Below are 21,504 nucleotides of genomic sequence, written 5' to 3' on the forward strand. Positions count from 1 at the left end.
GTGAAAAAAACAAGAAGCACAAATGCAACCGGTGGGCTTAAACACACACACACACAAACACACACACGCACACACACACACACACACACACACACACACACACACATAGCAGTTGCAAGGACAGCTTTTATGTGCCACCATAGTGTGTGTGTGTGGTCAGAAGCTACATGTGTGTCATCCCATGTGTGAGATGCAGACCTCTTTGCAGGTACCAGGGACCCCGGGCAGGCTGTTACAGTCCCTCAGGGTGAATTTGATCTCAATGTAGACACGCTGCGCTCCTTCTCGGCTGATGTGGCGCGTCCTAAGCCAGTTGTTCTGGTTTGCCTCCATGACGTTACACACCTGGTAGGTCCTCATCGGGGTGTTCCGCTCATCCATCACGCTGATCTCCTCCCACTGAGGACGAGAAAGAGGAGGTTTAGAGAGAAAGGAAAGAATGGATTTAGGATTGTCCACATTCATCAGGTTTTTCTTGCTGCAGAGTAACAGATAGGGATGAAGGAAAAGAAGAGGGTACAAATCGGAGAGGAAGGATGTAAGAAGATGTGGAAGAAAGAAAAGAACGCTGGAAGGGATGTAAAACAGGAGAAAAAGGACTGGAAAGAGAAGAAGGGGAGAGAAATGGGTGAGTAGGATGAGGTGAGGGAAACAAGAGAGGAGGGTGCAAAAGAGAGGAGGTGAGAGCTGCGGAAGAGTGTTTGTGTTGACGGTGGAAATCTTTTCAACGAGCACATAAATTTCAAATCAAAGACTAAGCGGATGTGCAGCCAGGGCCGAGTGACGTTCAGCAGCACAGGGCCGGCTTGACAACAGCACCACTCAGCTGTAAGATCGTCTTATTTCATCGCCAGTCAATGGACAAAGGAGATCTCAGTCCAAAGATGGCTTACGGGGAAACTGGGCCCAAGTTCAATCAACTGTGGTTTTGTGCAAACCCAACGCTAAGCCTGCATGTTCTGTTTTCATGTCTGGGTGAATATGAGTGATGATCTGTGTCAAGATGACTGAAGGACTGTCTTTGTCTATGCCACACGTGCGCAGAGAGGGCATGTTTTTTCAAAAGCGAATGCGTGATTTAAGAGAGATTTAAGAGGCAGGAGTGTGTGCATGAGAGAGACGCACAGAGGGAGAACGAGGGAGAGAGAGAGCGAGAAGGAGTAGGTAGGACAGAGCTACTTTGTCTCCCGTCATCTGCTACCATCTGTTTCCACTTCTGACTAAGGCAGTAATTGAGAACACTTCTCGCATGAGCAGGAAAACATTTCTATCTACACACACACATAGACGGGCACACACACCCACGTGTATACCATCACAGACACACAGACACACACACACACACACACACACACACGCACATGCACAAAGAGAAAGAACATTTCTATTCCTTAAAGAAAAGGAAAATAAACCAACGTGGTTTCAGTGTCTCAAGATATCTGATCCATTGGAAAGCTAACTGGATTTTCTTGGACACACACACACACACATATGCAAAGACACACACACACACACACACAAGCTGGATGAGTCCTAGTTTGTGGCGAGGGATGAGAGGACCACCATCTTTGTTCTGAGGTTCTGTCATCATCTTAAGACTGAAGCTGTAAGCTCCAGAGTGATGAGCGTGGATGGCTTTACAGTAGTCAGGCCATGTAAACACACAGACCCTCATACATGAGCACTGGCCTGAGCAGAGACTGTAAACACACACTCACATGTGCATGCACACCTGACCCAAAGGAACAACTACCTGTCATGCCTAATGTGTCCTGAAATTTAAATGGAAGTCGAATGGTTGATGAGCTGAGAGGAGAAAGAGAAAGTAAAGAGAGTAGATGGGCCAGAAAAGCTACGAAAGCAGCAAAAAAAAAAAAAAAAAAGGCAAAGAGAAACTTTCAGACACGTCGAGTCCAAGCTGCGGTTGAATTCTTGAGGTTAATCTGAAGCGACGGCCCAACAACCCGGCAAAAGCTTGACGCATTTCACCTCCGAGTCCTGAGCACTAAAACAGACCTGCATTAAAAACACACATTCTCACATAGACTCGCACACTCTCTGCAGCTCAGATGCTTTTAATCCCCACAGAAACGTCTACCGCGTATGAACTGGAGCTCGGACAAAACCAACTCTTGATCTTGACCCAACAGTCCTTCAACGGCAGAACCAGAAAGAGGGGGGAAGAAGAAACGTGGGGAGAAAGAAAGAGGGGACAGAAGAGTGTTTATGCTGTCGCAGTCAGCTGACACAAACATCCCAGACGGCCCAGTTCACAACTTTACATTTAGTATCGCCGGAGTCGACATCAACTGAGCATCATTGTGATCAACCGCACTCGATTCAATTAAAAGAGCAAAACTTGAGACGGAGGGAGGAAGGCAGAGGAGAGAGGGAGAGGAATGAATGTTGGTAAATTACAGGCGCGCCTGGCAGCTAAATAGACCCATCTGTGCAGAGCTGAGACCAGTCGGACATCACAGGACGGTCGCACACACCCACAGACGCACACACAAACACACAAAGCTGAGTCCCCAGGGACTGGTGATTAAAGCATTTATGGGAATAGTCATTGAGGGATAAAGAGGGCTTTATGATGTCTTTGTTTATTTCTTTGTAGGCAGAGTTTGGAGTGGCTGGATTACTGCCACTTCCTGGTGAGCGACTTATTTCCCCAGTTGGCGAGTCTGTTCATTGTCACTTTTGCCTGGTGTAAAGCACAGGTGTGCTTATGAACACGAAAACAACCTGCTCGCCTCCGTGTTTGCTAATGATACAGCAGCCGCTTGAGAGGGGGAATCTGCGAAAAACACAACTGGGAAAATGTTTGGATAGGCTGACTCACACACACACACACACACGCACGCTCCAAGTGAAAACTGTTGCCTGTGTCGGTTCAGTCTGAACACTAATTAACATTCAGAATGAGACCCTCCTCCCTGAACCCGCAATCACCTCGGCCAATCAGCACGGAGCCCGCATGATTGCTTTGAAGTGAAGCAGAGATGTCGGATCGGGGTTTAAGTTCAACCATTCACCAGCTTAACATAATATCCCTCCTTCTGCAATCATCTGACGGGTACACCTACGAGGACATAATTGGCCTCTAAACTCTGGCTCGCTGGAGGGGGTGGAGGAGGAAGAGGGGAGGGGAAAACAGAGATGGAAGATGAAGAAAGGGGGTGCAATGAGGGCTGAGGAGCCTCCGGGGGAGCAGAGATGCTGTGGGGCCTCCCATTTTCAACCATCATTAAGACGTATCTGTTTTGTGTCCCTCACGAGGAGCACCCCCGCCCGGTGACAGAAGTGGGTCGCTCCGCGCAGTCTCAGGCACATCCGGCCCTGCACGGCTTGGATTAAGTTTGACCTGCGGGGGTCAAGTGAGGTTTGGCACTAATTCGGGTAGACAGTGGTCTCAGATTGGTGGGAATCGCCTCTCGCTGAGACCAGTCTCCAGGTTTTAAGTTCAAAGGTCAACTAGATAATCCCCCTGATATGAAACATAAGACCCTCTCACAGCCTCGGCACCTTTCTCCTCTCACTCTGTCACCATCCCATCACTCTATGTCTAACTCCTCATTTTTCTCCCTCTTATGTCCTTTGAGACATACAGTATGTTTAATTCTATTAAACAAACAGCACTGTTGCCAACATGACTGGCAGCCTCCATACTGTTATTTATGATGTCTTTAACTAGAAATCTGCTGGTTTGTTTTATAGCAGAAAAGAAGATACATTTACTAAAGCTTTTTTTTTGTGTGTGTGTGTGTGTGTGTGTGTGTGTGTGTGTGTGTCGTGAGGTACTGAGGAAATTCGAGCTGTGCTGGCACGGCCTTCCTCAGGATAGCGCGGTGAAGTGAAAAAAGAAGTCGTTTCAGTTGGTGACGTGTTGGAGATGTGCTGGTTTCCGCAAACCACAGTAAGAGCTCCTCATCCTCCGCTCTTCATCTAACCGCTCACTGTTTCTACTTATTTCTCCCTGCAGCATTTACAACTGATCTGCTGACCAAATAGTGCAGATTTCGTCCAAACAGTATCGTGTTGCACAGACCTGTTTGTGCTCCACTGACTCAAACACAAACACATTGCATTTCCTGTAGGCGCCTCACAATACTGAAGCGGACCACGCGGCCGTGAAAACATGGAATGAAAATCCATTAAACCCTGCAGGTACAGTTTATGTCAGAGCGATCAGCTGGCAGGTATGACAGCAGATGATGATGTAACTCGCCTTTGTTTCACAAAGCACTGATATGACACCGCGCAGCCTATTTAAATCCTGAAACTTGATACAGCTCTTCAGTTTGAAATGAAAAAGTTAGAACTGTTGCTCCAGCTGCACTCGCTTTGTTTGCTTCACCATGTTTGCCCTCCAACTGTTTAGGAGAAACAAGAGTTTTATTTTAAGGCAGTGTCGCAGCTAACTTAAGAAAACTGGAAAATTGTGCGCCTATTTTGGGGAGCAGAGGCGGCTATTTATCTCATACAGTTTTGCCTTGCGTGTTTGTCTTTGTAACTGACAGTGACGAGACTGAAAAAGGGGGATCGTGTTTATCTCAGAGGAAGATAACATCGCCTTCATCGCACCACAAGACAAAATCAGAACAACCAGCTTTAACCAATTTAATCATTGCCCTGGTCAGATAAAGCAGCTGATAAATCTTGTGGCTGACCTCAAAGAAACTCAAAGACAAAGCTGTTGTTTTTACAATGTCTCAGTTGCTGCTGTGTCATCGCGGGTCTATTTATACAACCCCGACTCCAAAAAAAGTTGAGACGTTGTGTAAAACAGAAACATCCACATCTTTCCCTTTTGTTGCTCCTGTCCCAACTTGTTTGAAAGATGTTGCTGCATCAGCTTCAGAATAAGCAGATGTTTATAAAAATCAATGAAGCTGATGAGTAAAACATTCAATATATTGTCTTTGAGCTGTTTTCAGTCAGCATATGTCAAAAGGGATCAGCAAGTTATTAGATTCTGTTTTATTAATGTTTTACACAGCGTCACAGCGTTTTTATTTGACAGAGGAGTTGTGTGGACACCCACAGAAACAGTGTCCCCTCTATTTCTGGACACATTCAGGGAGGAGATGCCAGATCTCCGCTGTGTTGACAGCTCATGAAAAAGATATACAGGATGGAGTTTATTATATATTTTCTACTTCCCAGCCAACACATTTCTTTGAGAGTAAACTAACAACACATGTTCTTTTGCGGGCCATGATTAAGCCACCCAAAACTGAACCATATTTCAATAAAAGTAACTTGTGTACTCTTTGGTTTTCAAAATTAGATTGAACCTTTTGGCTTAGCCACAGATGGAACAGATTCTTCTCTTCTATAAGGACCTTGGTGAGGGAAGAAGAAAACATACACAAACATCCATGATATGGCCACACAATCAGAGCATTTCAATAAAGTGAACTTGATACCCTTTCTTGCCTGAGAAAATAGCCTTGCTTAGCTCTGCTCACTTCAGCTGCCTCTCTGCTGCACACAACCATGAAACCGCGTGTGGCATCGTGCAATTTAACACACCGACGCTGAATAGTGGAGAGGAAGTGTGACTCAAGGGGAATAGAATTAATTCAGTGCCATTCAGCAGCTCCTGCGCTGGAGTGACATACAGAACCCACTCTTATTTCTTTATTGAATGCACTTCCTCGTTCCTGCTCTCTACACTCTCGCCCTCTTCCTCTCCTCTCGCTTCTCTGTTGTCATTTTCTGATGCGTGGTGGCTGCACTCCAGACTCCCCTGCTCCCTTTACCTGCAAAAGGCTAGTTACGCAATGCCCCCCCACACACACATACACACACATACACACATGCAAATACCACCAACATGTACACAACATCCTCCTCTTACGTAAGAATATTCACCCCTCCACCCCGTCCCTTTGCTCCATCCCAAAAATCGCAACCCGTAATAAATGGAGGCTCCAGTGCCACGGTGTTTGCAGCGCAGCGGAAATAATTTGTAAATTCCCCCTGCAGACTCCCGATTTAGCAAGGAGCGCTCAAGAACCCAGTGCTCTCTAAAACACACACTCCAGTGCCGCTGCTAGCTCTGAGTCCCTGCTCGGTCCCTGAGAATAAAGCCCAGCCCGCTCGTTGTGATCAGATTGACTCTTCTGGTGCCAGCTGCGGCATGAAGACAGGAAGGTTTTTTTTTTATTTGTGCGTGTGTGTTTTTGTACTCACCCCCTCATTAGGGTAAGCCTCCCAGCCCAGGTCGGCCAAAGCTGACATGGAGTCCAGCAACGTAACTGCAAGAACACAGAGGAGAGGGAACAAACGTGTTAACACACACACATACTGCAACAGAAATGAAATCATTCCTCAATCCCCATTTCCTTTCAAGATTGATACTGCTTTCCATTTCCAGTGTGGAGATATTGTGTCTTGAAAGCATCACATAACATCATACTGCACCCTATATGTATATGTATACTCTATATCTGTACTCTATATGTATACAGACTTTAATACTCGTACAAGGGCGTCTTTTGTTGTGTCGGAGTACAACTGCGGTGGCATCACAAGCAGTGGTAAACCTATAATTTCAGCTTTAAGATTACTGTGGTTCTGCTGTTTTGGTTCAAGGGTACACAAAGTCAGTCAGTGAAACAGCATCAGGACACAGCGGCAACTGTATATTTTACATTTACATTTTGGACATTAAAGTGACACTCCACCCAAAACCTCTCCTCCGAGCATCAACCACTCACCCCGCAGGAAGGAAATGCTGCAGGTTTTTTTTTTTTGCCAATATGTGGCTGCTTTCGTCTTAATTCTCATCACCCCGTTGAGCCCACGAGCAGGCACATGCGTTGGTGTGCACAAATTAGAGCAGGAGCTTCCAGCTGTTATAATGGTCAGATCTGCCTTATCCAAGCCCAGCCTCTCGCTACAACAGAATTATACAGCAGAAGACATTTGTCCTGTGCATACAGACTCTATGGGTTATATATCTCTGAGATGTCTTACTGCCAAATACAATGGAGGTGAATGGAATTCAGTTTGTAATACTCAACGAATGAAAAACTGCATTCAAACAAAGTCAGAAGTAAATTGTCCAGGTTAACATGGAAAAGTCAACAAACCCTTCTGTGAACGCTCCTCATGTGACTACTGAGGAAAGACTGTTGACAACATGATCTGTGGATCGTCCAGACATTGTTTCTGGATATCTGTTAACCTTTGCACATAAAACTGAAACTACCTCCATGGCTGGATAGCACTGTAGAATAAGTGAGAGCAAACTACAAGTGAACTTCCAGCCTAGAACTTGTTTAATACTATAAAGAGTGTCACTTAAATAGGAAAATGTCATGCAACAGTAGAATGGATGTGCATTTGAATGTGAGACGCATGTGTTGTTTCCTGTGTGTGATCGCGGTGTGGCAGGAGGAAGTGGAGGGCGGATGCAGGAAGGTGAGAATGAAAAGTGAAGGGAGGTGGGTGGCAGGTCGACCAGTGGGAGGCATAATGAAAACCTGCTCAGATTCTGGAGTGACGCTCTCCACCTGTGTGTGTCACTTGTTAGTGTGTGTGTGTGTGTGTGTGTGTGTGTGTGCTTGTTAAGGTCTTGGCTCAGTCAGGTGCTAATCAAGCCTTCAACACCGCTGACCATCAATATTTAATCAGCATCCATCTGCAGAGACTGCTGCTTCTCTCTTTCTTCTCCCTCTCAATCGCACGCATTGTGGCGCTAACGTCATCGAAATCTTTGAACCTATACGTTCAATCCACAGATCCCAGATCAGACGGGTGAGTCACTGACCCGATGCAATTAAACTGCATCACTTTAAAGCAGCACACTTTCATATTCCCTCCAATTTTTAGAGGCAGTGACCTGGAAAAACTGCTCCAAAGTAAAGAGAAAACAGAGTTTTACCTCCTGAATGCAAATGAGACTAATCACTCAATTTAAAAGTGGCTGTTTACAAGCCCCTCTGTGTATCCATGCTGCCTGTAGGCATTACAAAAGGACTGTAAAATTGGTCCAACCTCTTCTTTTCCAATCTTTTCCTCTCTTTCTCTTCCTCTCACACTCATGCTGTTCATGCTCGCTGAATCCCAGCCGTTCTCCTCAGCTCAGCACACCGTGACAGCAGGGAGGCATGTCATGCTGTATTAGTGAGCGTACATGTGCGTATGCGCGTGCAACTGCACTCATATCTGCGTGCGTCTGCGCGAGAAAACTGCGACAGAGGAAACAGTGCGCACGGCATAACGAGGCACGGAGAGAGCGAGGTAGATTAAATGAGAGGGATGAGGCGGGAACAGTGGCGGAGAGGTGCCGAGCAGCAAAAGGTCAGAGGCAGCCTCCAGCCCATGTGTGCGTTCAGAGAGACTAAAGACCATTTAGACTGCTTTCCTCAGCTCATGGGCATTTGAGTGGCGTAAAAAAATAGGTCATTATGGCATAATGATATAGGACTTCAGGTGAGGCAAACGCATTCTTTCTCTCTCGCTCTCACATGCACACACATTTTCAGAGATAAAAGCTACGTATCAACGAGGTTTGTGGAATTTAGCGAAATTGTCTGTTTCACATGCAGCCAGTGATGTCGATGATATTATCTCTGACTCACTTGCTGTAGAGCCTTTTAATGTGTTTCACAGAGAGTATAACTGAGAGCGACCTTGAAACATTTAAGCTTCAGTTCGCCCAAATTAGAAAAAAACATATTTCTGAGTTATCTGTGCTTATGGATAGTTTGTTTTATTTGTCCATATTTTAAAATATCTGGCATCAAATTTATGCCCCCAACTAAATCCAATATCAGTGTGTCTTTCCAGGAATAATGTCCTGGCTACCCTGTCGGGATAATACCCAGGTATCAGCTGAAGGAACTGTTGATCCTGTGGAGTAAAAAATCTGCTGTACAGACACCACCCGAAAGTGTGTCTGTTTACGTTCTGATCTGATCTCAGAATTCACCAAGAACTTCATGCCTCTCTGTTATTTTCCTTCAGTCTCTCTCCCTTTCCCGCTTTTCGCGGTACGTTTGTGAAGAGGGATTCAATAAACCATTGGCATAAGCACAGTTTTTTCAGTTTCCAACTCCCACGTCTCACTCTATGTTCTGAAGTGCATTTGTTATTCTTGTTCTTTATAGGAATACCTCAAAGCTTTGGGAAATATGATCATTTGCTTTCATTCTGACAGACAGGTGTGAGAATCGATGGGTGGTTAGCCTAGCCTAGCATACAGATGAGAAGCAGGGGTGAACAGCTAGCCTCGCTCTATTCAAAGTTCAGAAATCTGCTCTCCAGCAGGTTATGGGTTTGTTTAGTCAGTACATGCAGAGAAATGTAAAAACAAGATACTTTTCAGTGTCTGGAGTCGTACATCGTGTAGAAACTGGCCTTAAAATACTGTCTAGTAAGCTAATGTGTTACTGAGGCTATTACATATTCTAAAGCCATTGTGCAGCCCGCTGGGAAAACACACTCATACATAAACCTACACATCGACACTTTTTCTCTCCTCCTCACACCTCCTGTCAATACCACTTATCACCTGTAATCAATGACTGGACTCATCAATTATGTATTAGCTGTAGCTTCCTGTCTGCTGACACAGCCAATATGCATATCAGATATATGCGTGTGTGTGTGTGTGCCTGTGTGTGTTTGTGTGTCAAAGATCAGGAGAAAACAGAGAAATTACAAAAATGCATAGTTTTCCTCCCTGAGCGGATATGAAGCCACACCTCTCTGCATCCATCCATCCATCCATCTCTAAACGCTCCACCCTGCCTCCCTGTCTCTTCCCCTTTCACCGGGGAATTGGCTAAATTGTGTGTGTGTGAAATCCAAGCCTGGGCCAGGCCTGCTTTGGCCCGGAATAAAAACACCAAGCTCATCACTCACTCACTCAGGCCAGGCTCATGTTCGATCTAATGACCAGTCTGTCTCACTCTTGTACACACACACACACACACACACACAAGTTGTGAGCTGCTAAACATGATATGTCATGCCCGCAATGGAGCGCCTTCCAAATTTCTGCACTCGGAGACAACATGGAAACAAAAATCTATCCACTGTCACGGCTTTCTTCATGCCTTTCAACCTGAAAATACTACTTCCACGCAAATAAATTCACTCAGGGCCACACACACACACACACACACACACACATCCCATAATTTTTCCCAAGCTTTTCTTCATGGGTCATAAAAGCGCAGATCACATGCACATGTGACCTGATTACTGTGAGAGTTGTTTGGTTACAGAGAGACATGCTGTCTTATTGATTTTCAGCACCAAACTATGAGGTTTCCATTCTGAGAGTGGAAGACGAGGAAGAGGGGGAGGTGGAGGAGGTGGAGGAAGTGAATTTGTTCATCAGAAATGTCTGTACAAAAGCAGCGGCGACAGAACACAGATTTCAGAAAATACAAAACATTTTCAATCTCTTTGTCTCTTCATCTCCGTCCGCGTCTGTCTTGTTTTTCTTCTCACTCCTGTTTCCTCCCTCTGGGGTGTCCCTCTCTCTTTCAATCTTCCTCTCTTTTTCTTGCTCCTCCTGTGTTTGTTTAGGTCTCTCTGTCGCTCTCTCTCTCACTCTCTGGTCGGTATCCACTGCTTCAGCCGGGCTGCAAGAAGCTGTGATCCACCTGCCAAGAATCAAACAGTGCTGCCAACAGCCAGACTGGCACACAAAGAGACCAGGATGCTTACACACACTCACACACACACACACAAAACTGACTCACACACACCCTCAGATGGTGCCAGTGCCACAAGGAGAAAGACTCCTCAATAAGACCACCACACAGACTCAATATAGAGTACAATATGTGACTCCATAATGAGTTCATAGGATCTTGTCTGCTCAGAACAGGAAGTATTACAGGGGAATTTGTTGACGTGATGTATCATGAAGGTGCTTGCTGACACTGCATGCAACATGCTGATACTACATGTGTAAGCCTCATTGTTTTGCTTTTTCATTGCCTTTGGATGTAAAAACCCAGATTTTTTTTTTAAATGACTAGATCAGCTTAAACAGATTTTCAACCAGGTTTTATGTCCCCACACACCAAGAAAATGCTGACGATCGCAGTTTACAGTAATCAAGGTCCTCTTGTGGCAGAAAATCTTCCGCTAATAGAAAGTGAAGAGAAAAATGGGGAGGAAATGCAAATATGATGCTGATCATTCTTTTTAAGGACAAAATGATCTTAAAAGATATGCTACTTTGTGTGCCTTGCAAATGCTGTTTTTACAATCAAAAGTTGTTAATCTGATTTTCACCATAAATCAAACACCTTAATATATATATATATATATATATATATATATATATATATATATTTTTTTTTTTTTTTTTTTTTTTTTTTTTTTTTTTGAAAAATGTATTGAAACAGAGTCAGGAAAGGCTCACATAATGGTGCATTAAATAAATTGTGTTTCATCATGAAATAAATTGTTAGATAAGATGATTGATAACAATTTAATCTCTGTATGCAATATATTAAGCTACCGCCAACAGCTGCATATCTTAGCTTAGCATAAAGAGTGGAAACAGAGGGAAACTGCTAGCCTGGCTCTGTCGGTTTTTGTACGAGCAAGATGAGCTTCAGAGGTGCAAAGAGGCAGGCTGGCTGCTTCCTCCTGCTTCCACTCTTTATAATTCAAGTACCTGCTCTAGTAGAAGCAGCTCGGTCCACACTGAGATAACTTACTGCACTCAAATACACGCAGATGCAATAAATAAAACAGCAATACAACTGTACACGAGCACACACACACACACTCACACAATATCTCAGTATTAGCGCCGCCACACACGCAGACCTTCCCCCCTCTTACACTCCACTGAGAGTGCAGTTCAACGACTGAGAGTGTTGTCAGGGCAACAAACGGGCCGGCGGAGAGCAGGATGAAGGAGTGGGAAGAGTTGAGCTCTGAACTTTAGGAACAAACTGGCGTCGTACCAAGTCTTCCTCGCTTGCTGTCTTTTCATCAGTCCTCTCTCCACTCATCCACAAACCACCAGAGGCTCTCAATCAGCCTTTCTTTTCTGGCTCTCTCTCTCCTTCTGCGCTCTCATCCTCTGTTCATACTATTTTTATCAAAGCTGTGTGTTACTGTATCTCCTTCACATGCTTACCACCAGTGACTTCTGCTTCCCGTTTCTTTAAAATGCTTTAACTGGACGTCTTCCCTTAAGTCGAAGGGCGGAGGTTCTGTTTAGTGTGGAGGAAATATTGAATACACACAGTAATCCATGGCGTCAGGTGAACTGCCTCGTCTCCATCCTTTTACACCCTGGATTTGAAGCTTCATTCTGAACTTGTTCTAAGGTCTTCTTACAGTTATTCTGTAACCAGATTTTAAGGAATGGGAGAAAGACCTTTAAGCCAAAACGATGTCATGACTCTATCTTGTGCTGTTTGTGTGCATTGGATGTGTCTCCCCAAGAGCAGACATATCTCAATCTGCAATATTTTTAATTTCAAGAGTTTTTTTGTGGGATGAGGTGGGATTTCAGAGGGAAATTAATCTTTTTTGAGTGTGATATCTGTCTGCCAACTGAATGTGTCTATGAATAATTCAGTGGATTTGAATTATTGTAATTCTAATGCTAATTCTACTTTGATTCAGTTCAATTGCGCCTGCTTTCTAACTTCCTGCTCAGTTCAGAGAAATGTAATGCTGATCCTCCACACTTCCACGAACGCAAAATTAAATTCCTCTTCGGGTTGGACTGAATTGTATAGATTAAACACAGTAGCCTATAGTTATACTAATGAGTGACAGACTGCTCCTGTCTGAAAGTAAAAGCTGTGAAACACAATAAAATTCAATTAGCTTTTGCATGCATGGCTAAATGGTAGCTGGGTGTCTGAATCGTGAGTTGATAGAAAAGTGGCTCAATGCATAATTAAGATGATAAGTATATATCATTTGCAATTAAATTGCTAAATACAGCTGATTAAAGTTGGACCGGATTGATTTATTTGCTCTTAAATGTTCGTACGTTATAAACATCTTTATCATTCAGCTCAACCATAACAAATCTATGTGTATTGATCTGTCTGTGCATGTAAACATCAGACATGTGTTAACATGGAAAAGCACTTCTCTCGGCTTTAAGAAGCTCTGACATGTCAGCAGGGTTACACTGAGAAATACATGTGACTGTGTGACATCTAGTTATCATATCATTGTGCATGTACTGTAAGTATATTCCACAGGATCTTTAATGAGTGACTTGCCAATAAATCTGGACACTTAATATGTTAGCTGTTTTTTTTAAGTGCCAGGAGACATAAAATAAACTGTGATGATTTATTGACACATTGGCCATGCACTGCAGATGTTAAATGATAAACAGTCACGACAGCCCAAATGACACATCGGTGAGAGAGTTGTGATGAATGATTAAGATCAACTCGGCTTTAATCAAATCTGTAATGTCTTGTCCGAAACAAGTAAAAATTTAAGACCAACCGTATCAGTTCATTCTGTTTTTATCGTATGTTTTCTCTCTGTTGAACAAAGAGGAAGCCTGAGCGGATACAATTAGACAAGCAGGAAAATACATCTACACCATTTATCTGAAGCTGTTACTGTATGTCTGAGGTGTGAGGTTGGATCTTCCTGAATAAGCCAGCAGAATGTAAGACACTAACCCAATTTCAGGTAAAAAAATAAGCCAAGATAACAGCCATAAGATGTCCTCTCCACTGCAGTCACAGATGGGTAGAAAATGTGACGATTGTTAAGAAGCTCTTTTTCAAGGCGGCTGCCTTAGTGAAGTGATTTTTAAAAGGGATGCACATGGTTTATTGAAAACCTTACTCTCCAAAGCCCTGGAAGAAAAAAAGAAGCCCTGGCAACCCAAAAGGCAGATGGTGTGCAAAGCTAAAAATGTTTAGGAAAATATTCATGTATGTGATGTACTGTACCTCGTCGAGCTTGCATTTTTGGACCTCCCTCCCCCTTTCGCTGTGGCAGAAAGCACATTAGCCTACTCTGCTATTTCATATACACTAGCAGCACTAGCAGAACAGAAAAGATGCCACTCTGACAGACTATGACAGGAGCACTGCCCTAGTTTGTCGCTTGGAGAGGCTCTGAAGTGTGTGTGTGTGTGTGTGTGTGTGTGTGTGTGTGTGTGTGTGTGTGTGTGTGTGTGTATGGTTTGTCTGCGCGTGCTGGTTCAATGCTCACGCTGTTGAACTGTGACATGCAGTCAGATCCAGACACTTGTTTTTTTAATAAGCTTCTTCCACCAGTATGCCAACAACTCATCAAGGGCAAGGACCAACAGACACAAACACACACACACGCGACCATAACGACACACACACACGCGCGCAAACCAGACCTTGAGATTTCAGAAACAACTCGCAGCACAAACGACAGACACATACGCCTCCGCACACACGCCTCCACACGCGCTCACACTGTGACGCATCCCACCATTCATTTAAAGACCTGAATTAAAATAGCTGGTGAGGAGTGAATAGAGGGAATGAGCAGTGATAGATAACGCTCTTTTTCCTTAATAAGAGAGCGCAACTAATTCTGCAGGAGGGTCTTTGTCTAAATCCTCCCTCTTCGAGTGTGTGTGTTTCTCTTTCTGGGCTTTTTCTTGACCTTTCCTGTGCTCCGTTCGTTCTTATGACGTTCAGAACACACATACACTTAGGGGCCGCAGGGCTGTCACACAGTGGTTGGTCACGGGAGGGTAAATTGGCCTGGATCTCAGGATTGAGCCACAGCAGCGGAGACTGTTAGGAAATCACATGTCAGATAAAAGAGTGCTTAGACAGGTTGCTACTGTTGGCACACACACACACACACACACCTACAGTAATTGTCTGTCTAGCAACTTGTCTGTCTGCCCGGCTGCCTCTGTCAAATCAAACTTAAACCAATTTGCACTGATGTGGACGCCATCAAGTAGTAAACAGAAAGACGGAACAAGCATAACTCAACAAAACACTGAAGCTGAAAGGATGAGGGGGCGTGGACGCGCTGCAGGGACATACATGAGTGAATTATTCTGGCCAAAGGCCCCAAGCCAACAGAGAAATGTTTGTTAGCTTGGCCCTGTTTGCTGCTGTTCACTTTCGTCTGGCGAACCGCTCCAGGACTCATGGTCTCAGCTAATATCCAAGCATCAGTAGCATGAGCTCTGCTTGTGTCTCGAGAGAAAGGCTAGAAGACACGGGTCTACAAATCAGATTTCCATTTGTGACTTGCAAGAAGGCATCTGGGAGGCTGCAGAAGTGCACTTCCAGTAAGAAGCCGCAATCACAACGAAAAGTCCTTCAGCCAAAATATGCAGGTTGTCATCACCATCATCAAACTGTTAAAAAAACTCATTTCAGCATTTTCTCTATGGTTTACACTTGGCTAAGTTGGCCCAAACTCTTTTGGTTAGGGCTGGGGCAAGATCTCGATCATGCTGTCGGCTGTTGGCAGGGAACGGGATGGGAACAGCCGTCTCCAGTGTCCAAGCTGAGAACTTTGCACACACCCACTGATACTGCGCTACGACCTCAGGCTACTTCTGCCTGTGCTTCTGTGAGAAAACGCTCAGGAGTTGCACCACCAGAGGATGCTGCTTGTCAGGAAAACATGCTGTTTTTCGGCGTTTGAACAAACAATGCTGTTGTTTTGCAGGTGAGGACGGTTCCAGTCATGGAGGTCATGTATTTCACAGCTGTACTTAGCTAAATCAATTTCAAGCATGCACTGATTAGATGCAGCACATACACTCATTTTCACATTTGGGATCTGTCTCAGTAAATTACAATAAAGTCCTTGAAGCTGTGTGAATGTTTTCTGACAGCTTCCGTGTTCGTAGGTATTTTTGCTCTTGGAATGCCTTCACGGTTGCTCATCAGCAGAGAACTGATCGGAGCGTTGGTCAGCAAGCGTGCTGTATCTACAGCTGACCCAAATCCTCGGCTGTTTGTTTGTAAATCTGTTTAATGCAGCTCTTCACAGTGGCGGCAGCAGCCAAGCCCGCAGAGCAAACAACACGAGGAAAACAGAGCGTGAGAGAGAGAGAGGGAACAACCAGACTCAGTTTAGTCAAATTAAAGGTCAGGACAGGGGGTGCAGCGCTCACCTCCCGTGAGTGTGTGGGTGAGGAGGGGAGGGAGATTTAAAGAAAGAAAATAAGAACAACTGGTGTGTGCGTGAATGTATGTGTGTGTGTGTGTTAGGGTGGTGGAGAGTGGTCAAGGCCCAGTGATCAGTGATTTGACCAGCAGTTAAGGGCTTGTTCAGAGGGGGAAGGGGTCACTTATACCAAAAATTCACTCCAGCCATCAGACATCGTGTACTGAGGGAAGGCTCGCTTTGACATTAATGAACTCTGTGTCAGACAGAAATCATTCAAGCTTGTTGCAGCTGACCGCTGAAGTTGAGCTCTATCGCTGGTTAAGACGCGCACATGTTCACTTTAATGTTGAAATAACGTGAACTGAAATAATGTATAAAGTTAAAAAATCTTCCGGGTGGGCTGTGGCTTTTACTGCGTGATGAGTGCAGTCATTTGTGGCCTCAGGCTTTGCATCCTAAACGTATGCATATGTGCACCTCTAAAGCTTACTAATTAGCACATTATGTCTCGTTTGTTTTAGAGGAATACATACAAAAAACGCACTATAAATATTATTTTGTGGGTTTATGGCGGGTTATGTGCTGGGCGGAGTGACTTCCAAAAAACCTCGCAATGACGACGAGACTCCAGAAAGTCAGCTCCAGCGACCCGCTTGGAAAACAACAAATAGCCGTTTTGAGACTCCAGTTCATGCGCTAATCCAACAAATGAGTTGTAACGCGTTAATTAGTGATCTTTAAAGCTGCAAGTAGGCGGATTTCTTTTACATGTGGACAGAGCCTGCTAGCTGTTTCCCCGGTTTCCAGTCCTTCCAGTGCTAAGATAAGCTACGCTAAGCTATCCAGCCGTCAGCTACTGTCATAACTTAGAGTGATATTGATCTTCTCAGCAAGGCAGCGAATACACGCAATGTGGAACTGTTCCATTAAACATGGACAAAAGCACTTTCAAAGGTTAAATGTTTTCGACCAAAGTGAGTTTAAATTGGTGGAGCTGAATACAAAACCATCAAATACAACACAAAGGCTCTGTGAGGGCGCACACCTCCCATAATGACTTATTCACTGTGTTTACAACTATGTCGCCTTCTTTGTTCTCATTATTTCTTATGACTTTTGTCTTGCAGATTCTCTCTGGTGGATTTCTCTCTCTCTCTCTCTCTCACACACACACACGCACACACAATGAATCCATGAGGTGAAGCCCTCGCAGCAGAATCATTCTCTGTCACTGAGCTGTATTTATAACCCCATCTATCAGCCAGCCCCGGGAATACATGACACTATTCTGTGGACCAAGACCACCAAACTGCCCCCCAGCCAAACATTACTATAGTGGACGTGGGCGAGTGTGCGTGTGTGTGTGCGTGTGTGTGTGTGTGTGTGTGTGTGTGTGTGTGTGTGCATGCACCCATGTGTGCCTGCGGACCGGCCTGTGTTATGCAGATATAGGAGCTCATTACAGAAAGCATACAGTGGCTCACGACTCCTGTCCAACTGTTACACTGCTACTGGAGGTCAGAGAAAGAGACGGAGAGAGACGGAGGGGAAGAAGACGAAGGCGAAAACAACAGAGGAGAGAGAAGATGGAGGGCAGGAGGGAGGCTGATAGAAAACAGAGGAGGGCCAATATGGAAGAAAAGGATTAGAGATAGGTCGGAGTGGAGGAGGCAGAAAAGAAGAAACGGGAGGGTGCTCGCTGTGTGTCTCTGCTGCTCTCTGATGAGATCTATATCCTCTTCTGTCCAAGGTCATGGTTGTTACATGGGAGCAGAGCAATCTCTCGGACTCACACACACACACACACGCACGTAGGCGCACACTTAATGAGGTATGGCTGTGCCGATAACTACAAGCAACCATTATGGATTAAAGCAATTAAACCAGAGGAGACCTTTGACCCAACATTATACCACAGTCAGGATCTTGTGTGAATCATAAGACGGGTGTGCTTTACAAACCGTGTGCTTGCCTCTGCACTAACCGCTCGCCCTCATCTTAACCTTACAAAGCAATACAGCCAATCCCTCCCCCAGCACCCTAAGGCTGTGCTGCAGTTCAAGAGCAATTACAGATTACGGCAAACCTCAAGACTATACCATAACCCACAGCTGAGTCGTGTTTTTCCCATGTTTTCCTGTTTCTCTCTCCTTCTCTGCCAACTCCTGATTATTAATTCAATTATTTTTCCATTTGCACACAGCTTTCAGGCAGACTTCTGCCTTAAATCAGTCATTTACCTCTATTAATATACTCTAATCCAGTCATACTTCCAGAGTGTGTTTTCTAGGATTGAGGAGGAGATGGCATGTGTCGTTTCACTGTGTTCAAAGGGCTAAAGAAAGAGAGCAAAGGAGGGACCATGGGAGACCTGCGAGCATCCACCCTTCTGTTACATCAGGATGCCCTCAGGGTTCACACAGACGGTGCGTTGGGCTCCCTCTGCTGGCGCACAAAGACTCCTCCACTCCTCCTCCACCTTTTACTATTGATAACTAAGAATTTCAGTGGATGCTCTCCATCACAACGACTCATGAACGAACACTTTTCCGCTACATGTCATGTTCCGCGGTCTGCACTTCGCAGCAGTTTCAAGCCATTCTATCAGTTCTTCAGAGAGGACCGTGTTCCGCCAGTCCACCCTCGCCAACTGTCTTTCCTGTAAATGCCAACAATTTTGGAGCAGATCAATAGCTCTGGTAGTAAACAAAACTTGTTGACAGCTTAACACTATTTCCCTTCTAACACCATCAGCTCTATCAAAGGGACTGTGTTCTTAATTGAGCCTTGAGAGCTGTATCTTTTATGACAGCCTCGCTTCTGCTACTACACATCCTCAGAGGGAGGATTTCCTGGAATAACACGACTACCGAGATGCGTGGGTGGAGAATATGCACACTCATAGACAAACACAGAGTACACAGACACACACACACACAGGCACAAAGAAGAGCAATCCCTCGCTAAGTGTGCAGTCACAACAGGAAAACTGGCCCAGTCGAAAGGTAAACGTAGAGCATAGATGGTGTGGGCTGACAAAAATGGCTTCATTGGATTACTGTCCCATTGGGGCACGTGCACACATCCTCCACACACACACACACACACACACACAAACACGCACAGGCCAGGCAATGGGCTTAAAGGTACCAATTAGGCCAATAGTCTGACACAGTAGGACAGAGAAACAACCAGAGGACGAAAGACAAAGTGAATCACGCACATATGTATAGACACACACTCACTTCCTGGCAGATATTTTAAAAGTGTGTATTAGTAATGAAAACCACTCTGACCTGTCAGTCACCTCCAAAATCCTCAAGTCGAACATGATCCGAACACACACACACACGTACGGCGAGTTTCCTTTGGCTTCCAGTTGGTTTCATCATTCATGCTCATTTCAATGAATATTTCAACAGTGTGTTTGTGTCTCCCTCACACGCATTGTCTCCTGCTGTTAAAACACTCCTCCTCCTGCTCCTCCACTCTCTTTCCCGCTCCCTATGTACCCTCAGGAGCCTTTGTTCTGTGTGAACTCCTCAGGGCTGTGACATACATTCAACGTGATGTACGTATACAGCTAAGTCAGCCAGAGGTGGGAGATCCCATCCCAATCATCGCTGGTGTGGCCTGTCGCTGTGTGGAATATGCATCATTTGACTGTTTGATTCATCCCATCCAAGCCTGGACTTTCGGTCTGTGTGTGTGTGTGTGTGTGTGTGTGACGGTGTGAGTGAGAAAGGACAGAAAATGTCAGTGAGAGGCAAATCATGCAGCTCACAACAGGGCTGGAGAGCTTTGTTGAGCCAGAGAACAGGACTGACTGGAGCTTTGGGGAATACTGAATGAAATGATTCAAAGAATGACAATCAAGTCACAGCTGTATCGTCTCCAGTCAGACCGTCTGTCTGACAGCAGCCAGCCAAAACAGCCACAGCCATTTTTACCTCAAACAACCTGCTTCACAAACCCATTATTGTGAACACAACTTGTGCACGCCACTCTGTCCCTTTCCCCCCATTTGCTGCAGCTTCCCCATTAAACAAGCCAGCTCCCATGTTTCAGCCCACCAAGCAGTCAGGAGTAGTTAGTAAGTAAATACATTGGCTAATTTCAGGCCGAGCATCAATGTTAATACAATAACTGAGAGAGGCTCAGCAGCAGCGTGTGACAAATTTAATGTAATTGCTGCTGTGAGGCTGTGGACTATACTCCACAGCAAGAAAAACACATTTATCAGCGTGTTATAATACATATATCTGTAATTAAGAGGGATTTTGACACAGATGTCAATGTTGTTTTGGCATAATCTTTATAAGTTAGGCTACTTTAGGGCAAGAAAACTAGTTAAGCAGATTAATAAAATGTGAGGCAGCTCTCCCGATGTCAGAAAGTGAAACATCAGCCCTCTCTGTCTTCAGCATGGCACGGCTGCCTGTGTGTGTATATGTCATACAAATTTAATGTCAATATGCCCGGAAAGAAAAACGTGACCAACAGTTTTTCCCCTCTCTCTTTCTCTCTCCCTCTCTCCGCTTTTCTCTATGCATGATTCATAGCGGAGCCGAGCACTTAACGACAGCGTCCGCCGCTCCGCTCCGCTCCTTCCCCGGCGAGTGGAACCGCGGCGCGGGGCGCCCCATCCAACATCCATCCGCCAGCGCACAGCCAAGTCAGCCTACCTCACCCTCCACTCCAGCCTCACACCACCCGCCAAGCACACCCACCTTCATTCTCCGGGTAATTCCGTAAGGCTCGGCACGGCGACAACGCGTGAAAAAGAAGCAGGGAGGACAGGAGGGAAAGGGATGGATAGATCCACAGGACGCGTGGTGGTGCCATTTTCAGGCTGCGCTGCGCCCTCGCTGCATCCCTGTTGGCGGTGTCGAGTCGGTGAGCGCAGCGCTGCAATTGAGGAGAGGGAGAGAGAGAGGGAGAGAGAGAGGGAGCAGGGGAGAGGAGAGAGAGGGAGAGGAGGAGGCGCTGGGAAGGAGGGTCCACAGCCAGCCAAGTCCCGTCAATCAGCCGCCTGGCTCTGGGGTGGCATACAGAGGCCTTAAGAAGCGCTTCACAATTGGTCACACTGTAAGAAGTATCTATATGAACAGGTGATTCAGTTGGATATTATACGATATTATATGTTTGGCTGCAACTAAGGAGTATTTTCTCGATTTATCGATGAGTTGCTTGGTCCCTAAAATATCAGAATTTGGGTGTTTACCAAATATCTTGTTTTGTCCACAACCCAAACATTCATTTTACTGTCACTGGGGAGTAGCCAGAAAATGTTCACAATTAAGATCCGAGAATTGGAGAATTTTGACATTTTTTTCTTATCAAATTACTCAAACCATACAGCAATAGTTTGCAATTAATTTCAGAGTTGAGAACTTATTGATT

General features: G+C 45.1%; 1 protein-coding gene across 1 annotated transcript in view; it reads right to left on the bottom strand.

Annotated features, from left to right (window-relative positions):
• Positions 1-20,946, bottom strand: part of epha4b (eph receptor A4b) — a 79,659-nt gene extending 58,713 nt beyond the window's left edge. Inside the window, exons 1-3 of the mRNA XM_041949871.1 lie at positions 20,832-20,946; positions 6,199-6,263; positions 199-399 (exon numbers count right to left, since the gene is read on the bottom strand). Coding sequence (XP_041805805.1) covers positions 199-399; positions 6,199-6,263; positions 20,832-20,946 — 381 coding nt within the window. The remainder of the gene's footprint in view (positions 1-198; positions 400-6,198; positions 6,264-20,831) is intronic.
• Between the last annotated feature and the right edge of the window lie 558 nt (positions 20,947-21,504).

Source organism: Chelmon rostratus, chromosome 12, assembly GCF_017976325.1.
Source record: "Chelmon rostratus isolate fCheRos1 chromosome 12, fCheRos1.pri, whole genome shotgun sequence".
Taxonomy (NCBI): Eukaryota; Metazoa; Chordata; class Actinopteri; order Chaetodontiformes; family Chaetodontidae; genus Chelmon; species Chelmon rostratus.